The sequence below is a fragment of the Ceratotherium simum genome, chromosome 2, assembly GCF_057802395.1.
Source record: "Ceratotherium simum simum isolate JZ-2026a chromosome 2, ASM5780239v1, whole genome shotgun sequence".
NCBI classification, from domain to species: Eukaryota; Metazoa; Chordata; class Mammalia; order Perissodactyla; family Rhinocerotidae; genus Ceratotherium; species Ceratotherium simum.
Window position 1 is genome coordinate 33,173,804 of NC_141901.1, and position 24,477 is coordinate 33,198,280.

A 24,477-nucleotide genomic window follows, 5' to 3' on the forward strand; every position below is an offset into this window, starting at 1 on the left:
GGATAGACCTTGAGGGCATTATGCTAAGTGAAATAAGTCAGACAGAGAAGGATGAATACAGTGTGATCTAACTTACATGTGAAATCTAAAAAACAAAAAAAACCAAGCTTATAGGTATAGAGAACAGATTGGTGGTTGTCAGAGGCAGGGGGTGGGGGGCGGGCGAAATGGGTGAAGGGAGTCAAAAGGTACAAACTTCCAGTTATAAAATAAATAAGTCATGAGGATGTAATGTACAATATGGTGATTATAGTTAATAATACTCTATCGCATATTTGAAAGCTAAGAGAGTAGATCTTAAAAGTTCTCATCACGAGAAAAAAAATTTTTAACTATGTACGGTGACGGATGTTAACTAGACTTATTATGGTGATTGTTTCACAACATATACAAATAAAGAAACATTATGTTGTACACCTGAAACTAATACAATATTATATGTCAATTATACCTCAATAAAAAAAACCCATTATGTTGGAATTTCCAGATAGAGCAATAAGGCAAGGGAAAAAAATAATAAAAAGCACCTAGATTGGAAAGAAAGAAGTAAAACTGTCTTTGATTGCAGATAATATGATCAGTTATATAAAAAAATGAGATGGAGTCTACAAAAAAGCTACTACTAGAACTAATAAATGAGTTTAGTAATATACAACAATCAGTTGGATTTCTATGTACTAGCAGTGAACAGTTACAAGTTATAGTAGTACGAAAAATTATAAAATACTTAGGGATAAACATGACAAAAGATGTGAAAGACATGTACACTGAAAACTACTCAACATTGCTGAGAGAAATTAAAGATCTAAATAAGTGGAGATATATACAATGCTCATGGGTCAAAAACTTAATACTATCAACATGTCTATACTACCCAGTCTTAGCAAGCATTTTTGTTTAAACAAAATGATTCTAAAATTCATATGGAAACGCAAAGATCTCAGAATAGCCAAAACAACTTTGAAAAAGAAGATCAAAGAAGGCAGACTTACATCAGATTTTAAGATTTATTATAAAGCTACGGTAATCAAGACAGTGTGATATTGATGTAAAGATAGACAAATACATCAGTGAAACAGGAAAAATCCAGAAGTAGACCCACACATAACGTACACCTATCATATTATGCAACCATTCTACTCCTAGGTATTTACCCAGAAGAAATAAAAGTGTCTGTCCATACAAAGACTTATGAGTGTTCATAACAGCTTTAATTGTTGTACACAACCCAAATTGGAAAACAATCATATGTCCATCAACAGGCAAATGGATAAACAAATTCTGATACATCTATACAATGGAATACTACAGAGCAGGATGGGGATTAGAATGAAGCAAGTGAGGAGCCTAGAGTGCCAAATGCAAGGAGGCGCTGGCTCCCAGGGTTATGGAAGTGCCAGTGCTGCCTTTGCACGATCCTGAGAGCGAGGATCACCTTGCATTTTGCACCCTAGGCTCCTCACTCCCATCTCTGCTACTCAGTGATAAAAAAGAATGATCTATTGATACATGCTCCAACACGGATAGATTTCAAAATAGTTACACTGAGTGAAAGAAGTTGGATGGAAAGAGTACATAATGTATGCTTCCATTTATATATTATTCTAGAAAATGAAAACAAGTCAATCTGTAGTGACAGAAAGCAGATCAGTGGTTTCCTGGGGAAGGGAGGAGTGGGTGGGAGGAATTACAACGGGGCACGAAAAAGCTTCTGGTGGTGATGGATATGGTCATTATCTCGATTATGGTGATGATTTCATGGGTTTATACATATGTCAGAACAGATCAAATTGTGCATTTTACTGTATGTCAATTATACGTCAAATTATACTTTTTGAAAAAGTACCCTCTGAGGCAGGATAATACATTGAGATTTTTATTTGTATATTTTCACTCCCCTTGTCAAAGCAGGAAGCCAGGCCTTCATGTTACTTCACCCCATGGGAGGTTCACGTTTACAGGGCAGCAACAAGAAATTGCTTGAAGACAAATGGCTTCCTGGAAAGCCTGCCCTTGTTAAGAGACTGTAGGATGGAGTAGAGGTGGCAGGAAGAAAGGTGAGATTTCTCTAGGCTTGGAACGGTCAGAGGAAGTCAAATTACAGCACTAACAGGACAAAGCCCCATTTCCTGGAAGTACCCTGCAGAGGCAGCAAAACATCAAAGGGAAAATGGTTTCACGTGAGCATAGTGCCCAAGCTTGGCACAGAAACAGCAGAACCACTGTCTTTAAGGAACATCATGGGCTTGGAGAATGAGGTTATCCACTGCAACCATGATGAACTGAAGACAAGAGGCCTTCCTGCCTGTATCATACCAACTAAATCTCCTGGATTCTTGTCTGACCCTAGGACACAGAAGGATGGCTCCAGGCCAAGGACCAGCTGATACTTCCAGAAACAGTATGATTAAGCAAAACCATGTAAATGCAGCTTTGGCAAGAAACATGGCCATATACCCAACTGAAACACTTCCATGTCCCTGTCCACTACATTTTCCAAGTCAGATTTGAATCAAGAGATGGACATGGGTATTTGGTTTCATTTTGCCTTTTCTTGTCAAATGTATAATTTCTCCATGTGAGGTGGTAGGTTCTGCAGATAATCATTTTGCTTAAATTTTAAATGCAAATCTGGACTGTTTGGGAATGAAGCACCAAATTCTCAAATTCTGAACTCTCTGGAATGTGAAATTGAAGGGAGGAGTAAGGATGTGGAAATACTAACACTGGATACCAATGAGGCCAAAATTACCAATGAGTGAGGTCAATGTACATTTCAAAATCACGCACTGGGCTCGGCCCTCTTCTGCTCCATCCCATTATGCAGCAGAGGCCGTACCCTGACGCACGGCCTGCTCTGGCTCCACTTCTCAGTGTTTATCCTACATGTTGTTGGGTGTGCTAAGTGTTGTAGTCTTCAGTACCAGTGATTTAATGGGCAAGGAGAGGCTTCTGGAGGCATTTATCCCACATGCTGCATGCCTCAGTCCAGTTTACCAGAGCACTTGCATTGGCATTTGAGACACAAGCCCAGCTACATTTTATTAAAAGTAGAATTTTGCTTTCCTTTTGCCACTGTCCTCTGTGTGTATATCTCCCTCAGGGACCTCCTGCAGAGGGTGCCTGGCTGGCCAAGGCAGTCAATCCTAGCTTCTTTGGCTATCGTCCACGTCATAGTGCCCCCATTTGTCACCTTGGCCCCTAAAACACAGTTCTTCACAATTTGCAAAGTGCTGTCCCATTGCGTACCTCTTTGCATCCTTACAACAACCCGGTGCGGTAGGCAGGGCATGTACTATTACTCCCAAATTATATATGAGGAAACTAGTTGAAGTCCCACAGCCATTAAGTGGCACGGGTTCGACTTAGATCACATTTCTGAGTCCTGATCCAAAGTTCATCCCAATACACCAGACTGCCCCTGCTCTGCTTTAACCAAAAGAATGACCTCATGCGAGCTGCTTCTCCCAAGATGCGAGGCTGCTGAGTGAAGCACTGCAGGTTAGTAAGAGAGCTGCTCTGCAGCACCTTCCCTCCCTTCTGAAACCAAAGCTTTGTTCATGAATCCGGTCCTATCTTCAACCTCACCCCAGCGGGATAATTTACTTGTTTGCTTATTGCTTTCCAAATCCATAGACTTTTTAAATTCCTATTTTTATTAATTCATTCACTCAACGATTTTTTGAGCACTAGGGGGATACAGCAATAAACAAAACAGACATAGGGCCTTTTGTCACAAAGTTTATGTGCTAGTGTAGGGAAAGAGACAATAAACAAATAAATATACAATATGAGAGAAGATGGCAAATGCTGTGGAAAAAAATAAACTATGGAAAGGGAATAGGTGTTCTTTTATGTATAGTTATCAGGAAGGCCTTTCAGATAAGGTGACTTTGAGCAGAGACCTGAGTGAAGGAAGACAGCAAGCCAGGTGACTCTTTGAGGGGAAGATGCTTCAAGCAAAGGGAACAGGAAGCACAAAGGTGCGCTTAAGGAGAGAGTATCTTGATTATGGGGAAGTACAGCAAGAAGGTCAGTTTACCTGAAGACGAAAGACCAGCTTAAGATATTATCTAGCATTCTCCTTTTGCAATGTAATGAACTTGAATGAAGAAACGAATGCAATGAATGAAAAAAAGCAAGCATTTTTGAGGGAGGATTGTATCAATTCCAATAAATTTCTTGTGCCTCTATTTCTGACATTTTTATTCTCTCTTTTATAGCATTGGATACATACTGCTTTGTAATTATTTGTGTGTGAGTCCTATCTCCCTTACAGATGGCAAACTTTTTGGAAAAAAAGGGAGGGGACTGTATCTTTTTCATTTTTATTTCTCAATGCATATCCAGGGAGAGAATAGGTGCTCAAAAATATTTATTGAAAAAAGAAGGTAAACCTTAGAGATAGCTATAAATTAGGCATAAGAATAAAGTTGAGTAAAATATAGTCTCCCTCTAAACCTTATCCTCTAGTCCTTTCCACTTTAGCCCACTCCATTCTTCCAATTACTCGAGCCAAAAATCTTGAGTCCATCCTTGACTCCTTTAATACTCCATATCCAGTCCATCAGCTGATAGAAAATCCCCTAAAAATATTCCCATATCCTGCAGACTTCTTGCGTAATCTGTTACCATTCTGAGCCAATTCATTGTCTTCTAGCACCGGGAATGGAACAGTAATCTCATAACTGGTCTCCCTTTGTCCACCTTGCCCCATGTATCTATTAAAATGTAAGCCAGATCATGTAACTCTTCTGCTTATAGATCTCCAGTAATTTCCCATCCCACTCATAATAAAATTCAAAATCTTTACATGGTCTCCAGGGCCCTGCATAACTTACCCCTGGGGGTCTTGGACCTCTTCTCCACGCGACTCACCCCATCAGCCACACTGGCCTCCTTGCTGTTCCTCAGGTGCACTAAGTATGCTTCTTTTTCAGGAATTTGCATCTACTGTTTAAGTATTTAATTTAGTAACATAATAATCTTCATAGGGTCGAGGAAAGAAAAGTAGAGTACAGATGATCCCTAACTTGTGATGGTTCGACTTTACGATGGTGCAAAAGCTATATGCATTCCGTAGAAACTGTACTTCGAATTTTGAATTTTGATCATTTCCTGGGCTAGCAATATGTGGTATGATACTCTCTCCTGATGGTGTGCAGCAGCAGCGAGCCACAGCTCCCAGTCAGCCACACGATCACAAGGGTAAACAGTTACAACCATTCTGTGCTCATACAACCATTCTGTCTTTCACTTTCAGTATAGTGTTCAATAAACTACACGAGATATTCAACCCCTTACTATAAGACACGCTTTGTGTGAGATGATTTTGCCCAACTATAGGCTAATGTAAGTGTTCTGAGCACGTTTAAGGTAGGCTAGGCTAAGCTATGGTGTTCGGTAGGGTAGGTGTAGTAAATGCATTTTCAACAATATTTTCAACTTACAATGAGTTTGTTGGGATGTAACTCCATTATAAGTCGAGGAAGGTCTGTACTGTATTTCCCATTTTTTTTTCACACATTAACGTATCTGAAATCTGATTGCGTATTACAAGCAAGGAGTAAGTCATAGTTTAATGGGTTTTTTTCCCTTAAAGTTACCTAAAGTAGTGATGCATCTTAGAGTCAGCAGTTTCTTAAATTTGATGAAATACAGTAATAATAGCACCCATTTAGAAGCATTTATCAAGTGTCAAGCAATGTGATATGTATTTTCTCCTTTATTATTTCATGGTTTCCACTAATCATCCATTCTCCAAATAAGAGCTTAAACAACCGCCCAAGGCCATTCGTTGAGTAAATAATAACTCAGTTTAGAATCTGACACTAAAGACTGTGACCTCTTTAAATTACACAACCTCTGAAAATCCAAAGATTTCGAATCCACTCCTGGCTCTAACACTTACACCATGTGCAATCTGAGCAAACTCCACACCCTCTTTGGGCCTCAGTTTCCTCTTGTGGAAAGCAAGGGAGCTGGATTAGACATTTTCTAAGGCAGTGGTTCCCAAAAGCCAGTCCATGGACCAATTGCTTTAGAATTGCTTGGGAAGGTTCTAGAATACATGTTTCTGAGCCTTCTTTTAGAGATTTTTCTTTGGTATATTTGAAGCTGAGCCCAGGAACCTGCATATTTTTAAAGTTTCCCAGGTGTACAGGTGAGGACGGGTGGCTCTGTTGTACAGCCAGGCCTGGGAACCACTGCTCTCAGGTCCCTTCCAGTCTGGACATGTGATGATTCTCTGGGGCCATGATGGGCAGCCAGAGAAATCCACATGCTCAGTCCCCGTGATAGCTCATTCCTGGCTATCATGCATCTCTAGACACTGGGCCATGAATATAATGAGAACTTGTGCTTCTCAGAACATCTAAAGTAAATCAGAAATGGAGAAAGAGGGTCGCACAGGGTGAGTCATGGTATTGTTGCAAATAGCTCTCCCATCAAAGCGCTGCTTTTCCTGGGAACAGCAACCAAAAAGTTTTAACAGAGCTGCTGCAGCTGCAGCTGCCTTTATGAAATATTTCAGTTCAATTATATTTCCTGGGCTCAAGATTCCTTTCTATTTTGTGTTCTAACTAAACCCATACAGGAACTTTCCATATTTAAGAGAGAGAGAAAGACAGAGATCCACCTACGATCCTCTACTTGGTGTCAAAGGAGTAACAATTCCCTTCCTGAAGGCTCTTTGCTCTCCTTATCTACCGTTGTGTTAGAGGTGCAATCCTCGGTGTGCTCCCAGGACCAGCAGCATCACCATCAGCTGGGAACTTGTCAGAAATGCAAATTCTCAGTCCCCACCCCAGACCTACTGAATCAGACACTCTGGGGGTGGGGCCCAGCAAACTATGTTTTCACCAGCCCTCCAGGTGACTCTGACGCACACTCAACTTTGATAACTAGAGGAACTGGAGAATGAGATGAGGCTTCCTTTCTCCACACGAAAAAAATGCTAAATATATGTGTGCTCCCCCCTCCTCACCCCTTCCAATCCTTCCATTACACAAAAGGGTTTAAGCCAACTGTGTGTGGACAGCAGAGTGCCAACAACATTGATAAGAACTGGAAGGGCTCTCCCTGAGTGAGGACGGGTGACTCTGAACCTCTGCCTGGAGACCAATATGGAATTCTTGGCGAAGAGGAGTTTAGGAATGAGAGGTGACATGTTATTCCTGCTAGGAGGAATCAAGGGGTGAGAAGTAAACCTGGCCTTTGAGAATCATCCAGTCCTTCAGCAAATCCTACAAATTCTACCTCCTGCGAATTTCTTGAGTTCAGCTCTTTCTCTCCTCCACTCCTCCTAGGCAGGGCCCAACCTCCGCCACCTCCCATCTGGACTACTATGCCTTCCAGCCCTTCCTCCTGGTTCATCCATCGTCTCTTCTCCACACAACAGCCCAAGTGCGCTTCCTAAAACGTTATCCTGACATGAACCTTCTAACAGCTTTCCATTCTTCTCAGGATAATGTAACCCATGGGGCCTACGTGATCAGGCCTCAGCCAACGTCTCAGATGTCTGGGCGTCAAAGATGCCCAGATCTTTGTTCTCTATATCCCAGCACACTGTCTTATTTCAACTTCATAAATGCACAAAGTACCTTCCAGCCTCAGGGTCTCTCTGCATATGATGCTCCGCTGTCCTGGAGTGTTCTTCCTCTCCCTTCTTTTACCTGCTGACTCTCGCTCATCTGCAGCTCTCAGACTAGCCCTCCCTCAGGGAATTCCTCTAAGCCCTTGTGTAAATTAGGAATCTCTGTTATATGCTCCTATAATGCACTGGTTTTCCTCTTTAGGCTTTTCCCACTTGCAATACAAATAATGTTTGTTTAATTTTGGTCGTTACAGGAAGTGTCATGAGGGCATGGATCCTGTCTCTCTTTGTCTCTGTTGTCTCTCCAATTTCTATTCTGGCATTAACTGAGTGCTCAATAAATATCTGTTGAAAAAGTGAGAAAAAAAGAGTTTTCTGTTTTTCATTATTACAGGGCTTAAAAACAAAGATCTGGGAAGTTAGTAATGGGTATCCCCTGTCAATGACATTTAAACAGGCAACAGATGTACGAGTCATTATGTATTTTATTGCAACCTATCTTTTTCTTCATGGATTTATTTAACAAAAAAGTTCCTGCTATGTGTCAGGTACTATTCTCAAGACACAGTAGTGAACAAGACAGATAAAATGATTTATCTCATGGACCTTACATTCTGGTAGGAGAGACAGACAAAACACAATATATTTTCAATAATCAAACACGCAATCAAATTGTCTATTCAACAATAGCTATTACTAGCTATTGCTATTTCAGGTAGTGTGACAAAAGAATGGAAAACACTAAAATGTAGTATGAGGGTAAAAGTGATGGTGAGAGGGCTCTTTTAGGTAAGAACCTTCACTAGACATTTTCTGTTTCACCTGTGATTGTTTACCTTCTTATTGAAACCGCAAGCAATTTGGAGAATAGTAATCATATCAGATGTTCCTTTCCCCCTCAGTGACTGCCAACCCATAGCACCCATTAGATGCTCAACACACACTTGGCAAATAAATAAGTAAAGAAAAAGGTAGAGAGATGGGCAGATGAATGCAACGACGGGTGAATGGAGACCGTGAACTTCACCACATGTTGCCCTCTTCAGGCAGGTGCTGTAATTGATTCATTCCTCTGCCCAGGATCTCCCAAAGTGCCTGGCCATAGTGGGTACTCAGCACACATTTGCTGAAGAAATACCCTGCTCAACTGCCCATCAGCAGGCAGTGCTCTCCCCGACGAGGGTCAAGGTTTGTCGGCGTGAGCATCATCTGGTTCCCAGTTCACAACCATCTCCAGAGGACAGTGAGCAGCAAGGATGCTCTTTAACGGCTTTGTGGGCATTTGCACTAGAGGAAGAGAAGCTCTGGCACGAATTTTAGTCAGTAGACACTGGATAACTATCCAACAAGCTGTGCTAAGGGGGGATCCCCAGCTTTGGTAAGGAGAGGTACAGAGGATGGAAAAAAAAAAACAGGAATCTGGCTCTGTGCTTTGATGAGGATCCCCAGCTCAATGCAAGAGTAAGGCTCTGGATCACAAGTACTACAAACCCTCTTCAGACAATGGGAGTGAGTCTGGAGATCTAGAAGTTGGGGCCAAGGAATGTAAGGATGAGAATAGGGAATTCAGAGACAGGAATCAGCAAAGCGGCCATTAGGCAAAATTTCTTGGTGAATCAGTATTCCCAGGGGCCTCAGAGAAAGGGCACAGGAAAATAGACAAGCTGATCTTGGATGGCCTTTCTCATCCTAGTGGGTCTTTGGAACCAGGACAAGCCTTGGCCCAGGGCAACCAACGTGGCACTTCTCAGCAGGACCAGTGTGGTTTTCCTATTGAATATGCCTATTTTTGGTAAACTCCTTCTGTGGAAGGGATCCCAGCCAATAGCAAAGACTCAGAACTGCCAAGTAGGTCCAAGTCCTAAATGTCAGGCCCCCTTGCTCTCCCCAAACCCACTTCATTGTTTATCAGATCCCATCAATCTGTCCCTGAATGCTGCATTATGAACTATAAAGAAGCACGAAAAGGGAGAGAATAGCAAAGGAAGCCAGAGACCCGGCAGCAAAGAAGTCTCTCCTGATTTTGCCTGCTGAGTCGTCTTGGTGGTTTCTTGACGCTTCCGCTACCCACCAATCTCCTGGACAGAGAAGCCAATTTACTTTCCAGTTTCCCAGAGTGGAAAACTACCAGCACTGGCTGCTGCATGCCCAGGCAGGAGCTCGATCTGTCCCGAGCCCTGGTAGGGCCTGGCAGGCAGGCTGAAGAGAAGCAGCTGCCACCAGGCCCAAGCTTCCCAAGAATTATTTTCATATCATGCTGCCAAGCTTGAGAGCCTGAAGGGCTGCTTGTTCCATGATGTTTACCATCTCACTGCTCGCTCCAGACCACAGGCTTACCCATCAATGAGTGTCCTATATGCAGCTTCCAGGAAAACACACACATGGCACACGTGAGGCCTGAGGCACAGAGAGCTGATACCTGGGCCTCTCTGGGCACAGGGAAGACAAGACTGACCGGGAGGGGGGTCACCCCTCCCCACTCCCATTGGGGTCACCCATGGGACCCAAGATAGTCTGTGGTCTAAAGGAAAATATGCAATCAAAAAACTTTAGAGCCAGGAAGGGACTTGAGGAAACCAACCCCTCCAATGGCTCCATGTTAAATATCAGAACTTCTGAGGCCCAGAAAGGTGAATTGATTTACTCAAGGATGCACAGCTGATTAGTATAACCAGGACTGAAATTCTGGTCTCCTAATCTTTGGTTCCTCTTTCCTCAGCCTCAGGCTACCACGATCTAGTTCTTCCAATTCCAGAAACGACAAGATGGTCCAATTAAAGACGCTGTCAGCAGGGCTCTGGCTCTCCACAAGCTCCACGGTGCAGGCTACTTCAGACTGGCTTACTGTTCAGGTAAATATCTACATGATGGGATCCTGCTGGGGGCTAAGGAAGATTATGTGGTTTTCTCTATGTACAAGGAGGCCATTTTACCAAGACCTCTTTTGCCCAAGTTGAGATTCTCCTTAGGAATAGCCCTTTAGAATTGCAGTTTTCCTAGAAGCCCAAAATACTTTCCAGAAACAATTATTGCAGAGTTCCAGAAGAGGGGTCCCCAAACTGTATTGGATTTCAGGGTACTGAAGTAAGGGTCAGACAAGATACGTTCTTCTTCCTGGTTAACAATGTCAGTGAAGGCCTCATGGTAAGATAGCATGTCCTTTCCTCCAACAAGGAGGTGAGTTGAAGAGACAGCCAGGTAGCCATGAAGGTCAGGAGTCGAGAAGCAGACTGGGGCATGGTTTGGGGTCATAATAGGTCTATGCTTAAAACTTGATTCTGCCACTTCCAAATTACGGGAACCCAAGACAAGTTAGTAAATCTCCATGAACCCCAATTTCCTCATCTTTAATAATTCTGCCAAGCAGTGTTGTTGTAGAGATTTAATATAATGTATACACAGAATTTAGCACACTTCATGGAATGTAATAGGGTTCAATAAATGGGAGAGGGGATTCTTTGTTTTAAATATTACACTACTCTGTCTTAAGCAATTCACAGGTTTTATAGCCTTGGGAAGGTTACTTAAGCTTTCAACCTCTCAGTTTAATGGTAATAATAGTACTTGTTTACAGGAATGCTGTAAGAAAGTATGAGTTAAGGGGGCCAGCCCACTGGCACAAGCAGCTAAGTGCGCGTGCTCCGCTGTGGCGGCCCGGGGTTCACAGGTTCGGGTCCCGGGAGCACACCAACACACCGCCTGTCAAGCCATGCTGTGGTGGCGTCCCATATAAAGTAGAGTAAGATGGGCACAGATGTTAGCCCAGGGCCAATCTTCCTTGGCACAAAAGAGGAGGATTGGCAACAGATGTTAGCTCAGGGCTGATCTTCCTCACCAAAAAAAAAAGAAAATATGAGTTAATATATGTCAAGTATTTAGAGCAGTAATGTTTAATAAAGGTTAGGCTTTTTAAAATTGTTTTTATTCTGACTCATTCTAAAAAAACATTGGAGTTGGCTTCCAAAGTTATATAAGATACAAAAATAAATAAATAAATAAACGTGAAGGAATATGGGTTAAGGGGAAAGAAAATAGGGACATAAGATAGGCTGGTAGTAAGGTTGATATCCAAAATATATTTGGTTTTATACTCTTTGCTGGTGTAGGGCCTTGAATTTGGCTCTGAGCTTCCTACTAGCCAATTCAAAAAGTTAAATATAATCAGTTAACAAGAGTCACAATGGCAACAGGGTAAAGTTAACTTTTTATTTCTGTTTCCAGGTGGGATGGAGTAGCTTGCGAGAATAACTAGAAGAGCTAGATAAAATTCATAAATCAGCTATTTGAAGGCCCCTGATTGCTGCTGAGGTAGTACGAACAGAGGAACTAACACTTCAGAGAAGGGAGAATCTGAGAAGTAAGATGTAGCCACTTTTAGCCATTTGTCAATTTGAGGCAGGGGCAAGAGGCTGACGCTGGGCTTTGCACTGTGGAGGGTCACCATAGGACAGAGTCCCAGAGCTTTTGAAGGAGACCCGGGATCCCTCTAGCAGGCAGCATTTTTCTTGCTCAGCACGTTTACCAAATGTCGGGGCTGTGTAAAAGGGGGAATGTAAAAACCTAAGGAGAAATTCGAGCTGAGTTTTGGAGAGTCTGTTAAGACAAAGATTAGAGTTGAGAACCCACCAGAGAGAGAGGCCCCAGAGAACACACGGGAGTTTTTTAAAAGAACCGAACAACCAAGAATTCAAGCTTATCCTCTACCAACTACCCAGAGTGAAGATATTCTACTCCATCAACTGAAGGCAGATCTGACTGCTGTAACTGTTGGCCAGTCCGGACTTTGGGTTCACATTCTCTTAAGAAAGCCGAAGATCCAAACACATTTTTAAAGGGAAGACCACCTAGCCTCACAGGGAAATGGGCCAAGCTAGTTTCCGCCTACAGGCAGGGCATTTAAGCGACTATAAATTAGGGCAAATGTGCTTAAATATACCCAAATACGTGTAAAGCTCTTACTCTTGGCACGTCAAGGGAAGAATTCAGATTCAGGCTTTCAGGTGCTGTAACCCATATTCAAGCTATAAGGTCTAACAACAGAGCTCACCTTCTGTGTATAAGCAATGCTAACTTAAGAAACGCTTCATCCCCTTAAGAGAAATTAGAGACTAATTTATTTAATCAAGAAACACAGCGGTAACCAAAGATATATCATGTTCTCGTTTTTATTATCAACAGTTAAGAGTAGTAGTGATATGGCTAGCCATCACTATTGAGCAAATTTATCAATAAGAAAAGCTATAACAAAGTCCTAAATATTGGTCTAACCTATTAAAAACAAACAAACAAATGGAAATGATAGCTTCCGCAAGGTAGATTTACTCTATCCCCACAGCCAGGGATCCTGCTACGCCGAGATGAAGCATGTCTTAAGTTAGCAACGCTTGTACCTAGAAGATACACTTCATTGTTAGACTTTATGTCTTGACTATAGGTTACAGCACCCAAAATATTGAATCTGAATTCCCCCCTTGACACGCCAAGAGTAAGAGCTTTACACGTATTTAGGTAAAGTTTAGCACATTTTCCTTTACTTATAACTTATAATTTATAACTACTAAAATCCTCTGTCAATAGGCCAAAGCAGGGAGACCTTAGACGTTTAGGAATAAGCACAGAGGCTACTCTCTGTCTGCAAGGGGAAGGGCTCTTCCCCAGCTCTTGGACACCAGAAGGCTGGATCTCCGGTACTGCACATTAGTAGGTGCAGCTCAGGGGACTTCAGTCTGTCAACCACCTTCCGGTTTACTCATCCCATACTTAGCAGCCCCATCGTTTAAAGGGATGATATTCTTATGGGCTCCTTCTCAGCTTCCTAACATCTTTGTGAGATCAAGTCTCACATGGCATAATTTAGATCCTTTTTTGCAGAAAAATACAGAGAAGCTGAGAGCTCATTGCCTTCCCCCCTTCCTGCCTTCTCCTTATTCCTCAAACACTTATTGATTACCTATCTAAGCCAAGCACTGTGCTAGGTGTCAGTCATGAGTACACAAGAGATCATCACCACACCAAATAAGACAAAGACTATAAAGTCACAAACATCTGTGAAGCAGGGAAAAAAAAGTTGCATATTTTTCAACTCTTCACCTCATACTTAAGCCCAAAAAACACGCTCACTGTTTCGAATGTCTTAACTTTTACTATATTGTGTATGTCTCCAAACCACTGAAAAATTCTGAGTGGCCTATCTTGCCACAGCCATGCTCTTCAGAGGCCTTCTGGCTAAGACCAAGATCAAGAGCTAAGTCAACAATCACACAATTCTCTCCTGAAAAAATACACTGTCATGGATATGCTCAACCTGGGCACAGGGCCCTGTGTCCCTTGGAGTTAGGACGGCCAGAGTTCATGGTTGTTAGAAATCCCATTTCCCAAAGGTAATTTGAGTCTCTCTTGGAGACCACAAAGCACCATAATGGTCACTAATGAACTCTTTTTCTCTTTCCTCCTCCATCATCTGCTTGATAGGAACTATTGTTTTATGGTGTTTGGGCTATTTTAATTTCCTTCTCTTCCAAAAGTAACAAATCACAACCTTTAATATTTGCACATAACTTTCCAAAGCACGTTGACTTCCACTATCTCATTTGGTCCCCCTATAGCAACTCTATGAAGTACAGAGAGCAAAGTTGATTCTTCCTATTTTATAAGTGAGCGAAGTGAGGTACAGAGACTTACCTTAAGTCACAAAGCTAGACAGTGACAGGGTTGGAACTAGAATCTAGATCTCTTGATTTCCATTGCCATACCACACACTATTCACCATCCCATGTTGTCATGACACTCCACTGTCAGCACACACTCTCCACACTGCCTATAGTGTGACCTAAGGGTCAAGAAGAACCACCAATTTGGGGAACAATCTGGAAAGAGGGCCCAGGAAGCGTATTGCCTGTCTAAATCTTGGAATGTCCTGGTCTCAGATTTGTTGAAATCTTATAGCAAAAGGAACCTGCATGCTGGGAGGGAGGACATGGCATGGCATCTTGTTATCACTGGGCGAAGACAAAGCTTTTGATCAGAAAGTACTTGTCGCATAGTGAGGATCCAAAAATTATGTGGTTCCTGTTTTTGGTGCAACCCTAACCTCACCTTTGCCCTCATAACCCCTCAATGACAACCATCCTCACCCTGTTGTTTTTCTATTTGTGCCTCTGTGCCTTTTCTGAAACTCAAATTGTTCCTCTTTTCACCCAGCCCGACAAATTCCTTCATCTCTAGTTCACTCTCATATCTTCAATATCTCGGCCAACATGACATTGAAGACTTGACCTGATTGGGCAGCACATGAACATTCTGTGAGTTTAATACTCCAAGAGGCAGTAGAGCACAGCTGTCAAGAATGTGCTTGCTGGAAGTGGATCGCATCCCAGGACTGCCACTTGGCTAGGTCTGTAACCTTGAGTGAGTTACCTAATGTTTCTGGGCCTCAATTTCTCTTCTGTCAAACTGGAATAATAATACTGCCTACTTCATAAGGTTACTGTGAAGATTAAGTTTGTTGATATCACTTAGAATGGTCGCAGGAATATACCAAGCGGTCATTGAATATTAGTTGGTACTCTTCTTTAAACTCTGCTTTCTCTTTTTTCCTATTTGGCACAATCAAGGGTGCTTAAGGGGCAGATGAGTTTCTGTTGTCCCTAGAGTAAGATCCTTTCCCTGGCAGGAAGGATAGCAGAGGCCATCCTCAGGCTAGACTCAACAAACACACAAGCAAGAAAAAGCCAATCTGAGCAGCATGTAGCATTGCTCACTTAAGAGAAATTCAAGCAGGGAGGTCTCCTCCCAGCTTTTTTATCTCCCTCCCTGGGCCCCGCTCAAGCCATATAAAGCACGCACACACACACACACACACACACACAGCATTAGCACCTCAGGCCTGGTTTTAGACACCACATTCTCATTAACAGATGAGGCTCCATGAACCCTCTCAGCACATCTCTGGGGACGTGAGTGATGAGAACCCAGGGAAACAAAAATGATTTTCCAATTTGGAGATGTATGTAGGTAAAGTAACATGTATCAGCCTTGGTGGGAGACAAGAGGGTGGGAGAAAGGGACAACTCTGTGCAGAGGGAACCAGAACATCTCCAGTGCTTCGATGTCTTTGTGACAGTGAGTCGGTGCCAAAGGGTTTCTAGCTCTAGCCTTGCCTGCTGAGCGTGCTAACGAGACCTAGTTTCCAAGTGTGAGCTCCATGTGGGATCCTGTTAGTCATACTCTAGTCCTTGGCCTCAGGCTGTCCCTCAAACCCCAATTGCCTCTCGCCCCCATAAGTGTACATTGGAAGCCCCAGAAAGGAAACCATGAGGCTGCACAGCTATACATGATTATTAAGGAAAGGTCATCTCCTCAAATGGCTCCCTGAACGGCCAGGTGGTCTTGTGGAATGAACCTGCTTTACCATTAGCCAGATGTGTGATCATGGACAAATCACCTGTCCCCTTTGACACCCAGTCCCTTTATCTGTAAAATGAGGAAGAGAGATTTAGACATCTCTAAGGTCCATTGCAATATGACTAGCCTAGGATTCTAGTTGCCTAAATCCTAAGAAGTCACTGGAATGTAGGATTGATGGGGGAAAGAACAAAACCACAGTGATGAACCTAAAACACATTTGGAGCCTGTAAGAAAAGAACTCCGCCTCTCTGAATCCCAAACCCTTAATGTCTTTGTCCCTGCCTTCAAAGTGGGAACATTCTAGACACCAAAGGAGGACTCCCTGATCCCAGGGCTCTGAACCACCAGCAAGTTGCCTGCTTCCTATGAAGGGAAAATGTGAAATGGAAATGGCAAGTCCCAGCACTGCCCTGCCCTGGCTCTGTACCATGGATCCTAAATGCCTGAGTTGCCTGTGGGGGAGAAGTGTTTCTCCCTTTTCCAAGCACAAGCAGTTGTCACAGGGCAAGTCAGGAGAGTGCGGCCAACTGCCCCTGTGCTCTTTACACATAGCAGTTATCTAGCTGGCTGCATGAGTCCTCAGGACTTCAGACCTCCGGGCTAGGTTTTCAGGATAGTCAGGTTACTTCTACGCATCCTCCTACCTGGAAATCCATAAGGTTCTGGACCCCTGCTGGCCATTGGACCACTGGTTGTATACCCTCTGGAAGAGCCTGACCTTGGTGGCTGATCAAAGAACTACTATAGCCCAGAGTAGTCTTGTACTTCACTGTGGAGTCTAAAGACTTCCCTTTCTCATGGAGGTACTCTTAGCTCTCCTATTAAGTCCAGTAGCCCCAGTCCAAGTCAGGAAAGAGGGGAAACTTGACCCAAACTCTACAGAAGGATGGAAAAGCTGCCCGCTTTGCGTCCCTCTCTCATCACCCTCCACCACGCAGCCCCACCTCTACTGCTCCCTCTCTCCCAGCCATTGCATATGTTATATTTCCTGCCTGAAATGCTTCCTCTTGGACCCACCTCTAGAGAAAAAGATGCCCTAGAGTAGGGTGGCTTCTAGTACAATGAAGCTCCTGCAGGTTATGCTGAAGCAGGTTTCTGTACCCAACTTGTCACTAGGGCATTTTAGGGTTTAAATTTTAAAAATATCAGCTATCTCCTATGTGCTTAGCCACATAGGCAAGATTCTCCTGAAGTTCAGACTTTAGACCCCGGGCCTGGGAAGTGGGAGAGAGTTGGGGACAAATGGTCTTTCTTACAAAGAAAGGCCATGCAAGTTCAGGGACGCTGCTTCCAAGCCTAAAGCCCATCAATATCTTCCAATATGGGCAGTAAAGCTCCCACTCATAAAATTATAGTAAGTTTGTGATGGAAAGAACCTCATAGATTATCTAATCCAATTTCATCTTACTACAGGTAAAAGGATTAAGGAAGTACAAAGAGAAATATAACAACTTGCCCAATGTCACACAACTAATTTAAGACCAAGCCAGGATTTGAACTAGGGTTGTTCCTCAAACTAATTTTCTAAATGAGTTAAATATTATTTTCCAAATCAATTGTAAATCATTCATCAGAATGTTCTAATAACATCCAAATCATTTGTTGATTTGTAGAAATACTTTTCAGAAATTGTTGGTATGATTGTTTGACGCAGATGCCAATAGCTAAATGATACTACTGAGTCATGATTTTGACGGAGGTAACTGGCTCAAACTTTTCCAGGGACTTCCTCCATTGAATTGACAGTCAGTAGGTCCCAGTCCCTGGTGCACTGTTGCAGCTGGGAGATGGCTAGTGGATCTGCATATGTTCCACTGCAGCCCCCAGTGACAACACCACCTTCAACACTGCCATCACTGGAAATGCCACTAACACCAGCTGCCCCACTACTTGCTTTGCTGCCACTGTCAAAGCTCCAGTGGTTTAGAGCAGTGAATCCCACTGCCATTGCGCCTTGACTTATAGGCTACCTATATCACACATGCATTACTCTGCAGCCTTCATGGGGGGACGCCTGTAAGAGACTTATGGTCTCAAATAGTAGAGAATTTCTCTAAATATCAACATTATTTACACTCTATTGGCTTCTGCAGATCTTTCTAGATTGATATTTTTAAATATTCGATATCCCTATTATCAATAAGTCATGCTAAACCAGAAGGCTCATTGACCAGCAGTCATGGTGAAATATTCAAAATGAGCTTAAATTAATGTTTGTTTTAGACTTTGTATTGTTAATTGAATTTATTGCTTTGCACAGTTACTGTTTTCCAAACAATGTTTATATTCAATAATCTATTAAAATATATTTCAATATTTTAACAATTGGCTGTATATATAATGTTTGCTCATATTCCAGTTCTCCTGACTTAAGTCCAACATTCCATCTATTTATACCATATGGCCAGCCTGTGGGGAAAATCTAACTGGCTTAGCAGCTGGTAGCAGAATTTACTCTGCTGCTTTCAGTCTTTGAGTAGACACCAAAGAGGACATCTGAAAAGTCATCCTTAAATCAACATGCATTTGTTACATACGTACTCTATATTCATCAGTGTGCAAGCCCTACGACTCCATGAGCCCCAAGCTTTGTGACCAGACTCTCTGATGACAACTTCCCATTGCTTGTCTCCAGCTTACCTTGGTAAAATAGAAGAAATGGTAACGAAAAAGATTATTCCTTCAACATACCTCAAATATTCCAGGGTCCTATAAAGATCTTTGCAAGTCATGACTTTCTCTGGGAGAAAAAGCCAGTAGAAACAGTTGACACCAGGAATAGGGGAAACAATTTTTAAAGATAACTGTTTGCTGTCTTCAAACAGCCTGTTTCCTGCTGTAGAGCTACAGAAGTGTTCTCTAACACAGATGACTGGCTCTTTTGGTTTAGTCACCACGTCACACTAGTCTCCGTGAGTGTGCCCAGCACCAAAACATCCTACCATTCTGTGCAATCACAGAGACTCTTCCTTGGAGACCAAAGCACGGAGAAGGACACTGGCCTTGTTAGATGTAATAGAAGGTAACCAAACTCCAACTGGGAGAGAGGAATATAGAGCATAAAAATGAAAGAATGGTGTCCAAGTTCAGATCTGAGATGCACCAACTAAGCTTATTACAAGAAAATAATATGGCACTGGATACATTAAACCAATAAATCTTTGATTTTAAGATGTTTTGATTATATTTTCTGTTAAAGTATAAAGAATATCTCATGGAAATGGAATTTTTGTGAGGGGAAGAGGGTGAGCATTTTCACAAATGTACCTTCATGCTAATGTGAAGAGGACAAAATGAAAATGCCCGCAGGGATCCAAATACAGCATGGAGCCACTGGAGCTCTCATACACTACCGTGGAATAGTAAATAAGTAAAACCACTTTGGAAAACTCTTTGGTAGTATGTAGTAAAACAGATGTTATGTAGTACATAACCCAGCAATTCCACTTATAGGTATATACCCAAAAGAGTTAAGTATACACTTCTACCAAAAGACCTCTACAAGAATGATTATGGGAGCTTTATTCATCATAATGGGCCCAAAATGGAGAAGATCCAAATTCTCATCCACAGTAGACTAGATAAATAAAATATTCAAACAAAGCAATATTATACAACCATAAGAAACGTCACGAACTGCATGCAATAATATGGATGAATATTATAAACAAAACATTGAATGAAAGAAGCCAGACAAAAAAGTATTTATGCATCATCGACTCCATTTATATAAAGTATAAAAACAGGCAAAACTAATCCATGTTGTTAGAAAGCAGGATAATGATTACCCTTGGGTGAGGGTGGAGAGAAGTGACTGGAAGGGAGCCTGAGAAGGGTAAGTGCTGAAGTGCTGGTAGAGTTCTGTTTCTTAATCTGGATACTGCTTAGATGGACGTGCTCAATTTGTAAAATGCATCAAATTGAGCACTTACGCTAGGTATACTTTCCTATCTTTATAGTTGTGGCAAAATGACTCCAATCCTTCACCTTCCCCTGTATCAGACCCTCCCCGTGTAATTTTTTGTGCCCTCCCACTCTGACTTTGGGCTTGGCTGCATGACTTGCTTTGGCCAATGAGATCTCAGCAAACATAACTCAAGCATTGGCTTGAAAAATGCTGCACATTTCTGTTTCTGCTCTTGCTCCTGTGCAATTTCAATTAAAACATATCCATGTTAGTCTGCTGGAGAAGAACACAGCCAAGTTGCCCCAGTCGTCAGAACCAAGGCCATCCTAGACGAGCCAATAACCAGCTGACTCCCAGATATGTGCCTGAACCTAGACGAGACCAGAAGAATAACCCAACCAAGCCCAGACTAAATCACCAACTTTGCATTGGTTGTTAAACAGTATTAGTGTGGTAATAGACAAGTGATACAACAGTAGACTTCAGTTCAAAGTTAAAATATACGTGTAATAAAAAAATTGAGGGGGAACTAAAAGATTCCTCTTAATACATCTATTTTTTAGCATGGCCACACTCTGTAGTAAAGAGACTGCCTGAGATCCCACAAGACCAGGGTCCCAAAAGCAGAACATGACATCCAAGTAAAATATAGGCCTAAACCAGCCAAAAATAACTGGAAAACCAACCTGCAGAAGTTCTCCAAAGCATCTAAAAATTCTCTCCTTCCGTTTCCCAGAAGATGCAGAAGTAAATGGTTGCTCCTTCCACCTCTTATTTTTTTAAAATTCCCTCTTACTCCACTCTACTCTATATCAGAGGCCCTTTCACAATATTCAATGTGTTATATAGAGAGAATATATTAGTTTCTGTTCCTGCTGTGGCCATGTTTCACTATAGAAGTAAAAAAAAAAAAGACCCTTTGGACCCCTTGGCAAGGCCTGTCTCAAGGTGAACATTGATGGGCTTGAGTATCCAGTCTTCTAGCATGTGGCTGAGCAAAGGCTGTGTTACCTGGATTAACCTGAGCTTTTGCAGAACTCAAGATAGGCAGCAGCAGGAGCAGCACCAAGGGCATTCTGGGAATCAGGATCATCTCAGAAGATGGTGTTGGAACTGGAGCCTACAGCCCACCAAATATGCAAGAAAACAAGAAAGAGAAGGAGAGGAAATGAGTGAGGCAGATACTATCAACATGAATGAACACAATTTGCATGATTATCTTTGTGTTCTCACAGTGTTTATTTCTACACTTAGGATTTCAAATCATAGACTTTGAGAGTTGAATGGGACATTCACAATTCAAAAGAATTTTCAAATTCTATTAGATCATATTCTCGTGGAATTAAAATTAGCAAAACTATAGGCAGGTAACAAAGTTTCACTAAGATAAATACTTACCCAAATTGTGTATAGTGATAAAGTAAAACTTACACTTATGATGTTTTCATAATTTTAATATTTATTCTAATATTAAACTGAGAAAAACATTCAATGATGTTAATGTGATTGCCTTTCAAAAGATGTAAGGTCAATATTTATCCTGATTTATTAGCTCTGGAGTGGTACCTAGGATTCTTTATTTTGAAGTTTCCCCAGAATGATCCATGTGGTAAAGGATTAGAGTTGAGACAGTAGTATGAACTCATGTTTAGCTTAACAGAGATACAGATGGTTACATATGGAAATATTTATAGACGTGTATACGCACAGGTTAGTATGCATACATATAACTCCTTGCTATATCAGCTGAGAGGGCCTAGAAGCCATGACACCCCAATACAATGAGCAAACCTAGCACCCAGATCTTGGTTTCTAATACCATTCTCCAACAAAAGGAACCAGGGTTCCTTGGAGAAATGGCTGATTCCACGACTAGAGAAGGAAATATACAAGATGAGCCAGGAGGATTTTTTAGTGCCAGAAATTGAGAAAGTGTACATATAAAAAAATGATTTGGGTATGTCAAAAGGACACAGGAGCCAACTGAAAGAGTTCCCAAAGGCCAAAGCTGGAATAATTTGAGCAACAAAACAAATAAAGTAGTATTGGATTATAACTCAAAGTATAAAACAAATATCTACAAGTCCATGTTGATATAAAGAAATGATTGAATAAACAAATGGGGGAGAATAGACAAATTTCCCATGCAAAAGAATTCTAAATAATTTATGTAGATACTCTCTACTCTTAAAGCATAGGGGGGAGCATAACCACCTCCCCTCCACTCCTTGAGTGTGAGCTGCACATAATGACTTTCTTCCAAAGAGTACAGTATGCAATGGAGAAAGAAAAAGAGTAATTTTTCAGCAGAGAAACCTGACAAACACTAATTCAAACCAGGTGATCAAGGTTAACATCAACTTCGGTAAGTCATATTGATAATATGTATCCTTGATATAATGTGATGAGAATGACACTTTACCTCTGTGGTCTTCCTCATCTAATCATGAGAAAAACATCAGACAAATCCCAATTGAGGGACATTCTACAAAATTCATGATGAGCAATCCTCAAAACTTTCAAGGTCGCTAAAGACAAGAAAGTCTGAGAAACCATCACAGCTAAGTGAGCTTGAGGAGACATGATGACAAAATGTAACATGATATCCTGGATGGGATTCTGGAAGAGAAAAAGGACATTAGGGGAAAACTGAGGAAATATGAATAAAATGTAGACTTCAGTTAATAATAATGTATCAATATTGATTCATTAACTGTGACAAATGTACTATACTAATGTAAGGTGTTAATAATAGGGGAAACTGAGTGTGGGGTAAACAGGAATTCTATGTACTATCTTTGCAATACTTATGTAAATATAAAACTGTTCTGAAATAAAAAAATTATTAAAAAAGAGACAGTTTCTTCCAGGTAACACTAATAATCAACCAAACATTGGATCCACTATTAAAAATAATCTGTAATACAAAATTGTAAAGGAGATGAAATCCCTTTAAGTTGGGGTGATCAGAAAAGGCTTCATGCAGAAATCAGCGTCTGATCAAGTTCTTGAAGGATGGGTAAGATTTTAATGGGCAATAATGAGGATGGAGTAAATAACAGGATAACATAGCAAAGACACTTTTTTGAGGAAGCAGAACTATGATATTCTCTAGGCAGTAGAACTCTGACTCCCCAAAGTGGTAAAAAAAAAAATATATATATATATATATATATATATCAGATATTCAGATGGTTCTGCTTGAAGAGGATGGAGCCAAAACCAATAAAATACAAAAGACTAAAGCGGCCCCATGGTGGGGGACAGGGGTTGGTGATCCACAGACCACAAAAGGGTGATGAGCATCGTTTCATGGCATTGATTTAGATGGGATAAAATATGTGTCTCAGTGTGCCTAGTCACTGCCAGCAGCGAGAACACTGTGTTTCCATAAATGAGTCCCCAAGCAAACATGCCCAGAAAAGGAAACACACAGGCAGATGTTGGAGACATTGATCTTGGCTGTAGTCGAGAACTAGCCCATGATCATGATCCAGGATGTCCTTCCACAAAGACCCAAGCTCCTGGTGAGCAGCCATTCAGCCTTGTAAGTATTGCCAGGGCTAACCAGCATTTCCCAGCAGCCTTTGTTAGAAGAATCCTACAGTTCTCTCTCTCTCGTGGCACCTTCCCCATGGTTACTAGCCATAACTTTCTCCCCTCCATAAGCTTCCCTAGTGGTTCCTTCTACAGGGAACATCTTCTACACCTCATTCCCTTCACCAAAACACACACTGAATCTACCTCTATTAGATCCTCAATAACATTGTTATAAAATTATCCATTTAATCGTTAGCTTCAAAATGGCTCATTCTTTATCTCCAAAGTAATACTTTATATCTTGTACGAAGTAGGTGCTCACAAATGGTTTTGAACTGAGCTAAGAAGAACTCACTAAGTGCTCAAAAGTTGTTGACTGAATTTCCTTTTAGAAACTGTGACTTGGTTTCAGGCTGTGAATCTCCAAAACCAGTGATTATTTCTGCTTTGTTTGCTTAAAATTAGGGTGACCAGCAGCTAACAAACACAGAAGAACCATTAACAAACCTGGAAGTACTATAACTATACCGTGAATGTCTAACATGTGCCAAGGGCTATCTCATGTAACATTCACAGTAACCCAACGAGGTTTCTTTTCATCAATAAGGTCACCAAGGAGGAAGAGGTTAAAACTGATCTGGTTACACAGTTGATTGGTGCCAAAACTCATATGTGAACCCAGGGTTTGTATTACTCCAAAATCCACATAGGATTTTTTTGTTGTTTGTTTTGTTTGTGTTTGTCATACTACACTCTCCTTTGATCTGGCCTCTGCCTACCTTATCAGAGCTACACTGCTGCTCCATCTTTCCACTTCAGTCACATTTGGGGCTTCTTTCACTTTTTTCTTCCATTTTCTTCTGCCTCAGGACCTCTGCCAAAAAGTTTCATGCTCTCTTTGTCTAGATCAAATCTCCATTCAAAGGTCACTTCCTCAGTGAAATATTCTCCGGCCCTCTTGATTGTTACATGCACTAAAAGCATCTTATAACTTTTCTACATAGAAATGGTCATAGTTTCTAATTATACA

At 41.6% G+C, this 24,477-nt stretch overlaps 1 protein-coding gene across 2 annotated transcripts in view; it reads right to left on the reverse strand.

The window, feature by feature from the left end:
- The window catches only part of DDR2 (discoidin domain receptor tyrosine kinase 2), a 151,424-nt gene that overhangs the window by 39,671 nt on the left and 87,276 nt on the right, over window positions 1–24,477 (reverse strand). For both annotated transcript variants that reach the window (XM_087440176.1, XM_014783292.2), the window contains one exon: window positions 20,919–21,027. In XM_087440176.1, the coding sequence (XP_087296302.1) occupies window positions 20,919–21,027 (109 nt within the window). The remainder of the gene's footprint in view (window positions 1–20,918; window positions 21,028–24,477) is intronic.